This window comes from Bombina bombina, chromosome 1, assembly GCF_027579735.1.
Source record: "Bombina bombina isolate aBomBom1 chromosome 1, aBomBom1.pri, whole genome shotgun sequence".
Taxonomy (NCBI): Eukaryota; Metazoa; Chordata; class Amphibia; order Anura; family Bombinatoridae; genus Bombina; species Bombina bombina.
The window spans coordinates 215645707-215661780 of NC_069499.1; the positions used below are offsets into that span (position 1 = coordinate 215645707).

The 16074-nt window shown below is 37.7% G+C and overlaps 1 protein-coding gene across 2 annotated transcripts in view; it reads right to left on the reverse strand.

Moving 5' to 3' along the window:
* The window catches only part of PIGH (phosphatidylinositol glycan anchor biosynthesis class H), a 101500-nt gene that overhangs the window by 18381 nt on the left and 67045 nt on the right, over positions 1-16074 (reverse strand). For both annotated transcript variants that reach the window (XM_053697840.1, XM_053697839.1), the window contains one exon: positions 6299-6508. In XM_053697840.1, the coding sequence (XP_053553815.1) occupies positions 6299-6508 (210 nt within the window). The remainder of the gene's footprint in view (positions 1-6298; positions 6509-16074) is intronic.

Consider the following 16074-nt stretch of genomic DNA (forward strand, 5'->3'; position numbering starts at 1 on the left):
GGGTGGGGTCGTGGACTCACCATATCCGGAAATAAATAAATTTATCAGATAAGCATAAATTATGTTTTCTTTACTAAGATATGGTGAGTCCACAACGTCATCAATTACTAGTGGGAACCAATACCCAAGCTAGAGGACACGGATGACTAGGGAGGGAAAAAGACAGGTAGACCTAAACAGAAGGCACCACCGCTTAAAGAAACTTCCTCCCATAAGAAGCCTCAGCTGAGGCAAAAGTATCAAATTTATAAAATTTTAGAAAAAGTGTGCAGTGAGGACCAAATTGCAGCATTGCAAATCTGTTTTACAGAAGCTTCATTTTTAAAAACCCAAAAAGACGAGACAGCCCTAGAGAAAAGAGCTGTAACTCTCTCAGGAGGCTGCTGTTCAGCAGTCTCAAAAGCAAAAAGAATCATACTTCTCAACCAAAAGGAAAGAGAAGTAGCAGTAGCCTTCTGACCCTTACGTTTTCCTGAGAAACACATAAAAAGAGCTATTAAAATTACCAACGCTCTCTCCTGTTTGATATGAGCAATGACTCGTGGAAGAAGAGCAAATGGAGGAAACAGATAAACTAGACCAAACTTCCAAGGCACCGCCAGAGCATCTATCAGATCTGCCTGCGGATGGACCTTGAACCGTACCTTGAAGCTTGGCGTTCTGCCGAGACACCCTCAGATCCAACTCCAGCACCCCCCACTTGAGGGTTAACCTGGAGAACAACTCCGGATGGAGAGTCCACTCCCCGGGATGAAAAGTCTGTCTGCTCAGAAAATCTGCTTCCACTCCTGGAATGTGGATTGCAGATAGACAATAATTGTGAACTTCCGCTAACTGAATAATCCGAGCCACCTCCCTCATGGCTAAGGAATTCCGAGCTCCTCCCTGGTGGTTGATGTAAGCCACAGAGGTGATATTGTCCGACTGAAATCTGATAAATTGTGCTAAAGCCAACTGAGGGCAAGTTATCAGAGAATTGTAAATCGTTCTCAACTCCAAGTTGTGTAGGGGGAGAGCAGACTCCTCCCAAGTCCTTATTCCTTGCGCTTTAACAACTCCCAGACTGTTCCCCAACCTAACAGGCTGGCATCCGTGGTCACAATCACCCAAGAAGGTCTCCGGAAGCATGTGCCCTGAGATAAATGTTCCTGAGAAAACCACCACAGAAGAGAGAGTCTCTTGTTAATAGGTCTAGATCTATCCTCTGGGACAGAGCCAAATGGATTCAGTTTCATTGAGTATGCATAATTGCAGAGCTCTCAAATGGAATAGAGCAAAGGAAATGATGTCCATGGAAGCGACTATCAAACCAATTGCTACCCTACATTGGGCTACACATGGCCAAACAGTAAACTAAAGAGAGAGGCAAACAGAAAATTTTGGATTTCCTGACCTCCGTCAGAAAAATCTTCATAGATGGGGAATCTCTTATAGTCCCTGAGAACACCACCCTTGTAGCTGTTTCCATCTGTAGAAACTTAGAAAAAGATAACAAGCTCTCTGTATGGGAGCTTCTTAGTTAAAAAGATGGAGCCTGAATCAGAATGTCATCTAAGTAAGGTGCCACTGCAATTCCTCAAGACTGATCACTGCCAAGAGAGCCCCCGGAATTTTTGAGAAAATTCTGGGAGCTTTGGCAAGGAGAAACGGAAGAGCCACAAACTCTTTTGTCTAGAAAAGCGAATCTCAGAAATTTGAGATGATCCCTGTGAATAGGAACATGAAGATAAGCATCCTTCAGGTCTATGGTCGTCATGAACTGATCTTCCTGGACCAAAGGAAGAATGGACCCAATGGTCTCCATTTTGAAGGATGGTACCCTGAGAAACCTGTTCAGACACTTTAGGTCTAAAATGGGAGGAAAAGTTCCTTCTTTCTTGGGAACTACAAACATATTAGAATAGACTCCTAGACCCTGTTACTGGAATTGGAACAATGACTCCCAGAGAAAAGATCCTGAACGCAGTTCAAGAATGCCTCTCTTTTTACCTGATCTACAGACAACCTTGAGAGGCGACACCTGCCCCTGGGTAAGAGAAAATTGAATTCTATCTTGAAACCCTGAGAAACAATGCCCACAGCCAAGGGTCTGGGACATCTAGTAACCACTCCTGATAAAATAGGGAAAGTCTGCCCCCCACTTGATCCGACTACGGACCAAGGGCCGACCCATCATGCTGACTTAGACTCAGCCAAGGTTTTCTTAGATTGTTTCCCCTTTTTTCAGGACTGACTAGGTCTACAAAAGGACTTGGATTGTTCCTGTTTGGAAGCTGAGGAGGAAGACTTTTGACCCTTGAAATTACGAAATAAACGAAAATTACTTTGATGTCCCTTAAATCTAATCTTCTTGTCTTGCAGTAGAAAAGATCCTTCCCCATCCGTAACATCAGATATTATTTCTGCCAGCCCAGACCTAAACAAAGTCTTACCCTTGTAAGGAAGCGCCAAAAAGCTTAGACTTGGAGGAAACATCAGCTGACCAAGGCTTAAGCCACAAAGCCCTGCGATTCAAGACAAAGAAACCAGACAGCTTGGCCCACAATTTAATAACTTGCATATTAGCATCAGGGAAAAAAAAAGAATTGGCGAGCTTAATAGCCTTAATTCAATGAAGTTTCCTCTAAAATGGATTCAGATAAAATCATTGCACCAATAAGATGCTGCACTTGTCACTGTGGCAATTCAAACTGCAGGTTGCCATTAAAAAACCTGATGCACATACATCCTTTTTAAATATACCTCCAGCTTCTTATCCATCGGATCCTTAAAAGTGCAACTATCCACTATAGGGATCGCAGTTCTCTTAGCCAGAGAAGAAATAGCCCCTTCTACTTTAGGTACCGAGGGCCAAGAATCCTAAATGGAAAGGCAGATAAAGCTGCAGATACCGCAGAAGATATCTGAGCAGGGAAATTTGCAGGCAAATATACCCCACCAGGAGGTTGAGCGGAACTGCAGGGCACTGCATGTGAGGCCATAGAGCAGAGCATTCCAAACTTTTTATGTTGGTGACACACTTTTTAGACCTACATCATTTCGCGACACAGTAATTAATTCAGATAAGAGATACGGACACATACATAAATTATATAATAATGACATGTTTTTACAAGTAACAGTATGTATGTGCAAGAATTAAAAAAAAATTTAATAACACCAATAGCTACTTACTATTTTAATGGGGTGTATGAGGTTGATAGGATGAACACAATTTCTGAATATTTGGTGAAATATTAGATAAAGACACTTGCATTTCATCATCAAGCATTTTTAAGCTTCCACTTCTTATCCATATATCAAGAGCAGGAACAGCAATGCAATACTGGGAGCTAGCTGCAAAAAAACCCCACTGTGACTTCTGACTTAAGCTCAGCGTTTAAGCTGCCGCCCTCAGAGCTCCGTGAGTCTGATTGACTACTGTCTGCGCTGCAAACACACTGCTGTCCCACTCACTGACTACACATGCAGTCACAAGCCAATTAAGGAAAGGAGACTTCACGTGCAGTCAGGAGCCAATGTCCCACCAAAGCCGCCAATGGGAATAGTTTCAGTTCCCACTGAGCTGCGCCAATTGGTTAAGATGATCTGTGACCCACTAGGTATCAATCATGTGATATGCGTAGCAGGCAGGCAGAAAGTCGGAAACCAAAAAAATAAAAATTTTAAAAAAATCTGTGCTGAAGCAGGGACACACCTACACACTGCTGCCGACACACTAGTGTGTCCCGACACACATTTTGGAAAGCACTGCCATAGAGGCTTGGGACGTTTGAGGAGAAGGCTGCGGCACTGCCTGAACAGCATCATCCTGAAAGACATTAGGCTCATAAGGCAATAATTGTTCTTTACATTGTACCGTTCTAGCTAAAAAAGTAGTACAAAATTGCAAAGGAGAAACAATGTGTGCCTCTAAACATAATAAACATTTATTAAAAACAATATCATCATTATCCATGTCCATAGCTAAGAAAAATCAGCCCCAAAATAAAATTGAATAGAGGTCTACTGTCACTTTAAGAAAAACGTAAAAAACAAAAAACCAACGTTTGACAACCTCTACACCTAAGCAATACTGAGGTGCCTACCGCAATTCCAGGAGACTTGAAGAGGACACAGAAAATGACAGGCAACTGCACATACACTGAGACAGACTGCAGCAACAACACAGAAACGTTGATCCACTTCATAAAACTGAAACACAAGGATCACATGACCAGCACATCCGGAAAAGCGCAAACAAGAAAAAAAGTCGCAAATTTGAAACAGACATAGCAACAACCGTTACTACACAAACAAACATTTACCAAAATTCAAAAATTAACAATTTACCAAAATTCAAAAATTAACAATTTAGCAACACCCGATCCTAACATGCAAATCCCAAATCACATAGTCCCTGCATACTGCCTATCGAATCCTATTTAAAGGATTACTAAATCACAGAAAGAAAAACTGCAGAATATAAATAATGAATCTTTTAAAAGTGCAAAGTTTCCTATACCTAGAAGACAAAAAAAGCACTTACCTGCAGTCTAGCTGTCCGGCAGGAAGACAGCTCACAAGGCGTGAAAGGACAAAACTCCTAACAGAGACCTGTGGGAAAAAAGAAAGAAGAGAGTAACCAACTCTGGCTGTCTATACTTAGGGCAGCAATATGTTAGGAAACCAAGTAAGCACCACCTTACAACGTCCTAACTGCTTAAAAGCCACCACTACTCTGCAGCAGAGATTGACATGGACTCTATTAACAGAGGCAAATAGAATGACGGGATTGTGGGAAGGGGAGTGGTATTTAACAGCTTTGCTGTGGTGCTCTTTGCTGCCTCCTGCTGGACAGGAGAGATATTCCCACTAGAAACTGATGACGTTGTGGACTCACCATATCTTAGGAAAGAAAAAATGAATATGTTCTTTCATAGGGGAGACTTTTATTTTTTTGTATTTATTTTTTTTATTTATTTTTACAGTTAAGGTTATAACATGACTAATAAGAATAAAATATCTACATGGGATAACACAGTATACAAATACAAGTCACAGGAAATATAAATGTAGACAATTATAAACAAATTTACACAAAAGCGTGCATTTCTAAAGAAGTGTCTAAATCTCCACTATTTCCCATAAGAACAGACCTCTTCTTTTTTTATTTGTTTTAATTACAATTAAAACATAAAGAACATGGCATTCCTCAATAAGCAACATATTAGCGCAATAGAGGGAAATATTCAGTGAGAATAAGGTATAACTAAAATAACTAAAAGTAAAGACTATATTCAGTATCAAGATCTATAGTACCTTAACTACTCTCTAGAACAGTGCTTTCCAAACTGTGTGTCGGGACACACTAGTGTGTCGGCAGCAGTGTGTAGGTGTGTCCCTGCTTCAGCACAATTTTTTTTTAAATTTTAAAAAAATATTTGGGGGGTTTCTGACTTTCCGCCTGCCTGCTACGCATATCACGTGGTTGACACATGATTGACACCTAGGGGGGGGGGGGGTCACAGATCATCTTAACCTATTGGCGCAGCTCAGTGGGAACTGAAACTATTCCCATTGGTGGCACATTGGCTCCTGACTGCATGTGTAGTCTCCTCAATCGGCTCCTGACTGCACGTGTAGTCTCCTTAATTGGCTCATGACTGCATGTGTAGTCAGTGAGTGGGACAGAAGTGTGTTTGCAGTGTGGGAAGTAGTCAATCGGACTCGTCGAGCTCCGAGGGAGGCAGCTTAAACGCTGAGCAGAAGTCTGTGGGGTTTTTTGCAACTAGCTCCCAGTAGTGCATTGCTGCTCCTGTTCTTGATATATGGATAGGAAGTGAAAGCTTAAAAATGCTTGATGATGAAATGCGAGCGTCTTTATCTAATATTCCACCAAATATTCAGAAACTGTGTTCATCCCATCAACCTCATACATCCCATTAAAATAGTAAGTAGCTATTGGTGTTAAACTTTTTTTAAATTCTTGCACACATACTGTTACTTGTAAATACATTTTGTTATTATATAATTTATGTATGTGTCGTATCTCTTAAAACAAGTTAGTTTAACCTCCTGTTTGCTAGTACAACTGAATTACTGTGTCGAAAAATGATGTAGGTCTAAAAAGTGTGTCACCAACATGAAAAGTTTGGAAAGCTCTGCTCTAGAACATTATAGGCCACTTTTTTTTTCTTCTTCTTTTAAATCCGAGAAGGGAAATATGGAACCTATGATGTTTTCAATGCTTTTATTTTTTTTAATACAGTGCCTCTGATTTTATTTATTTTTTAAATAATTAAAAAATGTTTTATACCATGAAAATTGCCTCATTGATGACTATATCCTTCACTCTGTGCATTTCTATAAAAGATGTGCATTCCTTCCCAGAAGCAAAAGTCGAAGTCATCTGAATGCCAAGGGAACCAATGACCAGCAGAGATTCTTGGTCAATTTTCACAAAGTGGAGATAGACGATCAGGCTGACCAATGTAATAAATATAGCAGCAGTAAGGACCATGGTGTTCTTTATACAAGATAAACAAGGAAAAGGTTATAAATAAAACATTTCCTTTGGTAGATTGTTATATACAAAGTCAGCAGAACCAAAGATGAAGTGTACAGGTAGATAAAAGAAGCATTCGTTTTTCTAGCTTAAACCAAACTTATTACCAACACTTTAATTAACCTCACGGATATCAATGAGGGCCACATGCAGGCAGAAAATAAAGTAATTCTGATATGTATGAGGCCCTTGAGGAACAGGATTGGATACCCCTCAGAAGAGTTACAAAGTGTCATGGAAAGTTATGAACAAGACAGGGGAGTTAGGTGAGGGAGCAGACAGAAAAAGCAAGATAGTGAATTTGAAGTGACAGTATACTTGATTTTTGTTATTATTTAACTGGGATGTATCCTGAACATCGCTGGTCGTTAAGGGATTGTGTGGCTATAATAGTGCAGGTCTTGCCGTGAGCAGCAAGACCGCGATATTAGACCCTCCCTCTGGAAGGCTTGCTAAAATAGTGCAGTCTTGCCAATGGCGACGAGACTGAGATATTGAAAGTGGCACCCCCATTGAAAGACCAGCGACGTACAGAGTAAAGATAGGTAATGCCTTTACTACCCATTCCCCAGCTTTGCATAACAAACATTGTTATATTTATATACTTTATAATATCTAAGATTGCCGTCGTCCCTTATCTCAGTGTTTTTTCTTTTTTGTTGTGTTTTTTACAATCTTGGACAACAGCCAGACCATGCTAGTTTGTGTGTGCCATATAGATACCATAATGGTTTCAAAGGAATCAGCACTAATTGGCTAAAATCAAGATTGTGTAACAAATTTAAAAAAAAAACAAAAAAAAAACACTGAGATAAGCGGTAGTCTGCAGGGGCTTGGATACAGATAATCACAGAGGTAAAAAGTATGTTAATATAACATTTTTGCTTATGCAAAACTGAGACATAGGTAATAAAGGGATTATCCATAATTTTTAAACGATAACAATTTTCAAGTAGGCTGTCACTTTAACATGCTGGGACCACAGGAAGCAAAAAGGTGGTGGCAGCACAACTTCTTTATTGGAGTAAAGACACAACCAAATGCAATAAAAGCAGCAATGTTTCGGGTGTGTAACCCTTCATGCTAACATGCAACTGATTTTCTCTCCTATTTACACCCTAAAGTCACCAGAGGGCGCTATAGGGCAAGAAAATTATTAACTTAAAGGGCCATAATACCCAAATGTTGAAACACTTGAAAGTGATGCAGTATAGCTGTAAAAAGCTGACTAGAAAATATCACCTGAACATCTCTATGTAAAAAAGAAAGATATTTTACCTCAAAAGTTTCCCAGTAGCCACATCCCTTTGTAAATGACTTCAAAGCAGCAAATCAGTATGTTTGTCCCGGGACAGCGGAAGGAGCGAGCTTACGTGCACTCTCATCTTATTTCCCTATTCAGTGTAAGGAAGTTTACAATGAAATCTCATGAGAGTTAAGTCAAATCTCATGAGATCACAGTAAAAGAGTTCATGACCTCAGCAATGTTGATGCTGATTGGCTGCTGTTCATTTCTTATTTTATTTTATGTGAGAAATGAGCAGTATCACACTGTGTATATGGAACATAAATATAAGAGCCAAAATACAGTCAATGACCAATGTGGACAATAAGGAAAGTAAGCGGTCACTCAGTATACTTGACACGGCGGTCACAGAAAATCATAAATATGATAAATTAGACTGTCACGTCTCGGGCTTCACCCGTACTTACGCGGAGTAGTGTCGGCCCTTATCCTGATGCTCCTGTCAGTGCAGGCTTGAGACTCCTATGTCTTCTCCAGGTGGGCGAAGAAACCTGAATCCGGGTAGAGGGACAGCCACGCAATTAAGAGCGACCGTCAAACTCACCTCTTCCTTGGTTCAACTACAGCGCGGGTACGGGACTTCTACCGGACGTGACCAGATGTGACGTAAGCTTCTCCGGTGTTTCCTTTAAATGATCCTCCACAGCAAGCGGCTCCAAGGCACAGTGTAAAGCTCTACCTTAACTCTGGGACCAATAGCGTCGGGCTCCTCACAGCCCTTAGTAATGAAATAGAAAAAATATATAGTGGCAAGAGTCCCAAGAGATGGATAAAAAAACAGGCTTTATTAAATCAATTTAAAAAACAAAACAAAAAACAGCGAAAAAGTATCTAAAAGACTTAAGAGAAGAATGAGTAGATCAGTCTTACGCGTTTCGGCTAGCTGTTGCCGTAATCATAGACTGTAGCAAACAAACATTCTGAAGTCTATATATTCAAGTGCAATCAATTGCTTAATTAATTAAACTAATTCAGCTGTATTCTAGCAAGCAGAGAACCACAATGTTATAGGTGAAACAGAAAGCATTGATACTAACAGCTACATGTAGCCATTATCAGTAATCTATTACAAAGGCATGTTGTGCAGACAGACAAAATTTAGAGGAACATAAAAAATTAAATTAAATACAATGGTTGTTTTGATATACATATATATAAAGCTCTTATTTTAGAGAGTGATATACAAAATTTACAATAAACCATTTTATATAAAATTTAAAATTTAAATCAACCTCTATATACATATAGGGATATATTTTAATCTTGTGGACCAGATTCGAACCTGCAACCAGTGTATTCAGGGGCAGTTGACTTAACCACTAGGCCATAGCAGCCCAACTATATAACTTGAATTGAGAGCAAGGGCTTAAAGGAGACAATTAGAGTGGTTCTGATGTTTCTTGGACATACTTGACATTTTGTTAAATTTAGTTTAGGAAATACTATAATATTAAGCAATATTATATCATTTAGTATAGGTTACAGAGAAACAACAGTAGAGTTATAATCAGAGAAAACAAAAATAAACAATTCCTGAGTAATGATACAGACTATAAATAAACTGTATAAAATAACTTACATAGGAAATATATATAACCACAATGAACAAGAGAAATATTTTTCTCATAGACTAGACTTCATGTGTATAGATAAACACATTTATATATATATACATATGTCTTATATTTAACTCCAGAAATTAATAAGGTCAAACTCTGAATTAAATCCGTATGGGACCTGGGTCTTAAGTTTAAACATCCAATAGACTTCTTGTCTTCCCAAAATTTTGGACCTATCACCTCCTCTCACTGGGGTCTTAATAGCCTCAATTATATTCCAGCTGAAAGATCTTACTGATTGATCGTGTACTTCTATAAAGTGTCTACTTAATTCAGAACAGGGGACTTTATTTCTAATGTCCCCTAAATGTTCTCTGATACGTGTTCTCACATCACGAGTTGTGAGTCCCACGTATTGACCCCTACATGATTTACATTCTGCAAGATATACAACATAAGAGGAGCTGCAGTTCAAGCAGCCCTGTATTTTAAAAGATTCTCCCGTCACATAAGATGTAAATGTGTCTGTTACATTATGGTAATCACATGCTTTACAGCGGTTACTACCGCATTTAAAGCTTCCATTATGCTGTAGCCATGAACTAGAGTTAGTATGTGTTTGTGTATTCTTTAGCATACTAGGAGAGAGAGTATTGGCTAAGGTATTATTTTTGGTATAGACAAATCTACAACCATCACCAATAACTCCTTTTAGTGTTTCGTCTCCATAAAGGATTGGAAGATACTTGTTAACAATGCCACAAATGTCATTGTACTGGTTAGAATATTTGGTGATGAATGTAGGTCTATTATCATTTTTTCTTTCTTTCTTACTTTGTAATAGATCTTCTCTTTTATATCCATCAACTTCTTTCTTAATCTTAAGAACTTCCATTTTATGATAGCCTCTATTAATGAGGCGATCAGCCAATTCATTACTTTCCTTGATGTAATCAGTATTTTTAGAACAATTACGTTTTACCCGCATCATTTGTCCTTTAATGATGCCTTTAAAGACATGTTTAGGGTGACTACTGGTTGCATAAAGTAATGCATTACCAGCAATCGGTTTACGGTATAAAGTGGTATTTACACATTTGTGATGAATTTCACCAAGGAGTGTAATATCCAAAAAATTAATTTTGGTTTTATTCCACTCCTTTGTGAAAGATAGCCCCATCTGGTTGCTATTAAGGTAATTCAAAAATTCATTTGCTTTGTTTTCATCAGCTTCCCATATTAAGACCAGATCGTCTATAAATCTCTTGTAATAAATTAAATACTCACGAAAAGGATTATTATCACAGTATATATATGTTTCTTCCAGCCAACCCATAACTAGGTTTGCGTATGAGGGCGCAAATTTCGCCCCCATCGCAGTCCCTTGTTTTTGGATATAATGATCATTTTCAAATGTGAAACTATTATGTTCCAATAAGAATTCTATAACCTTGAGTATATATTTCTTAAAGGTATTGTCAAATTTAGTGTCTTTGTCTAAATAATATTCAATGGCTTGTAAACCAGTAGAATGAGGAATCGATGAATAAAGCGATATAGCATCTATTGTAAGCCAGCTGTAGCTTTCTTTCCAATCGCAATCATTAAAGATATTAATAATGTGCATAGTGTCTCTGACATAACTAGTCAGTGAAAGGACAAACGGCTGTAGTATATCATCAACCCATTCTGACACATGCTCCAATAGGGAGCCATTGCCAGAAACGATAGGTCTACCTTTGATATTGTCAAGGCCTTTATGTGTCTTGGGTAGATGATAAAACACAGCCGTTCTGGGAAACTCAACATACAGATAATCAAATGTAGGTGCATCAATAAATCCATTTCTTTTGCCTTCATTAAGAAGTTTAAATAATTGCTTTTGAAAATCAATGCGAGGATTATAGCTTACCTTTTTATATACATTGGGGTCTTCTAATTGCCTTTTGGCCTCCGCCACATACCAAGATCTATCACAAACTACTACACTGCTGCCTTTATCCGCTCGCTTGATGATAATACTTTCATTTCTTTCAAGAGACATAAGAGCATTTCTCTCTTTTTTAGTTAAATTGTTTTGTTTTCTGCCCCTAGTTTTGTTGGTGTTTAGGTGAGTTAAGTCCTCTACTACTCTTTTTTGAAAGAGCTCTAGTTGTTTACCTCTAGATTGTAATGGATAAAAATTTGATTTACACTTAAAGCCTATATGTTTATCTTTAAGCTGTTCACTTTCAGGGGGAATGAAATCCTCATTTAGAAGTTGTTCAAGGTCCCTGCGAGTGCAGAGATCTTGAAAATTGAGATCATTAATTTTCCAACTACCTGTGGTGAGTTCCTGTTCTCTCTCTGCTGGTATGTCAGTTTGTTGTTTAAAAAAATGCTTCTTAAGGGTTAGGGACCTAACAAATTTGTTGATATCCAAAATAGTTTGAAATAGAACAAAATCTTTAGAAGGGCAAAAATTTAACCCATAACTTAAAACTTTACGTTCGGTCTCGTTCAAACTATAAGAGGATATATTAATCACTGTATTTAAACATATTTCCGATTGTTTTTGCCTTCTCTCCGTGGATACCTTACTTGTTTCTTTTCTGTACCTTTCTGTTCCTTTAAAATTGTCTGCTGTCCCCCTCCTTTTGAGGCATCCTGTCCTTCCTGAAAAACCTCCATATTATCTTTTGTTTTAGGTTTAGCTCCTAATCCTGAAACACTAGGTTGTATATTTATTGTCTGGATATTTAAGTTTTCATGAGTACCTTCGTTTGGGTTAGTTATGGATTCAGTAGATCTAGTATCCCAGTCAGAAGCTGAGCTTCCTTCTGAGGCAGAAAAATCTGTCCCTGAAGCAGAGCTTTCCTCATCTGTAAACTCCTGTCTATCTGCAGCAAAGCTTACCTTTTTTCTATTGCGTCTATTTTTCTTATGTAAAGATTTACCTGAAAAATTGGTATCATTTATTACTTGACTAGTACTTTTTTCTTGTATTTGATTGGAACTTTTGGGGTTAAAGTGTACTGCTCTTCTAAACTTCCTACGCCAAACATATACTGTCTTATTTGCGTAGTCTTTACTATCTCTCTGATACTTAGAAAATTTAGTATTCATAATGCTTTGCTTAGTGGCTTCAATAGTCTCATGGAGCATGGTATCAAACTTTTCATATCTTGTATCTTCTTTATATTTACACATTTCTGCTTGTAATGCACAAATGTCATCTTTATATTTTTGGATTAACTGTGTTTTATGTTTAATTAATAGTCCCATGAGTCTAATAGAACACTCCGTCAAGATGTCATTCCATTCAGTGATAAAGTCCTTATCATCAGTATCAAAGGTAGGAAATTTCTGTAATCTTAGTCCCCGTGGTATTATGCCTTTATTAATGTATCTGGTGAAAGTCCAATTATCCATGCGAAGTCTAAGTTCTTTTAGTTTATAGTCCTCCAGCATTGCAAACAAATCACCAAGTTTTGCATTTTTGATACATACTTTAGATAAGTCTTCTAGTTCACAATCATCCAAGTCCCAATCATCATCTGTACATAGCGAATAAAACTGCTTATCCGTTATTAACTCCATTCCAGAGTGGCTGTCCCTCTACCCGGATTCAGGTTTCTTCGCCCACCTGGAGAAGACATAGGAGTCTCAAGCCTGCACTGACAGGAGCATCAGGATAAGGGCCGACACTACTCCGCGTAAGTACGGGTGAAGCCCGAGACGTGACAGTCTAATTTATCATATTTATGATTTTCTGTGACCGCCGTGTCAAGTATACTGAGTGACCGCTTACTTTCCTTATTGTCCACATTGGTCATTGACTGTATTTTGGCTCTTATATTTATGTTCCATATACACAGTGTGATACTGCTCATTTCTCACATTTATTATTCCTCACTCACTCTGTTTGTGAATGGAACATATCATTGGCTTTTTGGAATATAATCATTTATTCATTTAAACTCTACCACTAATAAACACACAGTGTTAAAGGCTTTTTTTCAATCAATATACAACTAAAAAATCTATAGCAGGCATTTTTTTGAACTACTCTGGAATGGAGTTAATAACGGATAAGCAGTTTTATTCGCTATGTACAGATGATGATTGGGACTTGGATGATTGTGAACTAGAAGACTTATCTAAAGTATGTATCAAAAATGCAAAACTTGGTGATTTGTTTGCAATGCTGGAGGACTATAAACTAAAAGAACTTAGACTTCGCATGGATAATTGGACTTTCACCAGATACATTAATAAAGGCATAATACCACGGGGACTAAGATTACAGAAATTTCCTACCTTTGATACTGATGATAAGGACTTTATCACTGAATGGAATGACATCTTGACGGAGTGTTCTATTAGACTCATGGGACTATTAATTAAACATAAAACACAGTTAATCCAAAAATATAAAGATGACATTTGTGCATTACAAGCAGAAATGTGTAAATATAAAGAAGATACAAGATATGAAAAGTTTGATACCATGCTCCATGAGACTATTGAAGCCACTAAGCAAAGCATTATGAATACTAAATTTTCTAAGTATCAGAGAGATAGTAAAGACTACGCAAATAAGACAGTATATGTTTGGCGTAGGAAGTTTAGAAGAGCAGTACACTTTAACCCCAAAAGTTCCAATCAAATACAAGAAAAAAGTACTAGTCAAGTAATAAATGATACCAATTTTTCAGGTAAATCTTTACATAAGAAAAATAGACGCAATAGAAAAAAGGTAAGCTTTGCTGCAGATAGACAGGAGTTTACAGATGAGGAAAGCTCTGCTTCAGGGACAGATTTTTCTGCCTCAGAAGGAAGCTCAGCTTCTGACTGGGATACTAGATCTACTGAATCCATAACTAACCCAAACGAAGGTACTCATGAAAACTTAAATATCCAGACAATAAATATACAACCTAGTGTTTCAGGATTAGGAGCTAAACCTAAAACAAAAGATAATATGGAGGTTTTTCAGGAAGGACAGGATGCCTCAAAAGGAGGGGGACAGCAGACAATTTTAAAGGAACAGAAAGGTACAGAAAAGAAACAAGTAAGGTATCCACGGAGAGAAGGCAAAAACAATCGGAAATATGTTTAAATACAGTGATTAATATATCCTCTTATAGTTTGAACGAGACCGAACGTAAAGTTTTAAGTTATGGGTTAAATTTTTGCCCTTCTAAAGATTTTGTTCTATTTCAAACTATTTTGGATATCAACAAATTTGTTAGGTCCCTAACCCTTAAGAAGCATTTTTTTAAACAACAAACTGACATACCAGCAGAGAGAGAACAGGAACTCACCACAGGTAGTTGGAAAATTAATGATCTCAATTTTCAAGATCTCTGCACTCGCAGGGACCTTGAACAACTTCTAAATGAGGATTTCATTCCCCCTGAAAGTGAACAGCTTAAAGATAAACATATAGGCTTTAAGTGTAAATCAAATTTTTATCCATTACAATCTAGAGGTAAACAACTAGAGCTCTTTCAAAAAAGAGTAGTAGAGGACTTAACTCACCTAAACACCAACAAAACTAGGGGCAGAAAACAAAACAATTTAACTAAAAAAGAGAGAAATGCTCTTATGTCTCTTGAAAGAAATGAAAGTATTATCATCAAGCGAGCGGATAAAGGCAGCAGTGTAGTAGTTTGTGATAGATCTTGGTATGTGGCGGAGGCCAAAAGGCAATTAGAAGACCCCAATGTATATAAAAAGGTCAGCTATAATCCTCGCATTGATTTTCAAAAGCAATTATTTAAACTTCTTAATGAAGGCAAAAGAAATGGATTTATTGATGCACCTACATTTGATTATCTGTATGTTGAGTTTCCCAGAACGGCTGTGTTTTATCATCTACCCAAGACACATAAAGGCCTTGACAATATCAAAGGTAGACCTATCGTTTCTGGCAATGGCTCCCTATTGGAGCATGTGTCAGAATGGGTTGATGATATACTACAGCCGTTTGTCCTTTCACTGACTAGTTATGTCAGAGACACTATGCACATTATTAATATCTTTAATGATTGCGATTGGAAAGAAAGCTACAGCTGGCTTACAATAGATGCTATATCGCTTTATTCATCGATTCCTCATTCTACTGGTTTACAAGCCATTGAATATTATTTAGACAAAGACACTAAATTTGACAATACCTTTAAGAAATATATACTCAAGGTTATAGAATTCTTATTGGAACATAATAGTTTCACATTTGAAAATGATCATTATATCCAAAAACAAGGGACTGCGATGGGGGCGAAATTTGCGCCCTCATACGCAAACCTAGTTATGGGTTGGCTGGAAGAAACATATATATACTGTGATAATAATCCTTTTCGTGAGTATTTAATTTATTACAAGAGATTTATAGACGATCTGGTCTTAATATGGGAAGCTGATGAAAACAAAGCAAATGAATTTTTGAATTACCTTAATAGCAACCAGATGGGGCTATCTTTCACAAAGGAGTGGAATAAAACCAAAATTAATTTTTTGGATATTACACTCCTTGGTGAAATTCATCACAAATGTGTAAATACCACTTTATACCGTAAACCGATTGCTGGTAATGCATTACTTTATGCAACCAGTAGTCACCCTAAACATGTCTTTAAAGGCATCATTAAAGGACAAATGATGCGGGTAAAACGTAA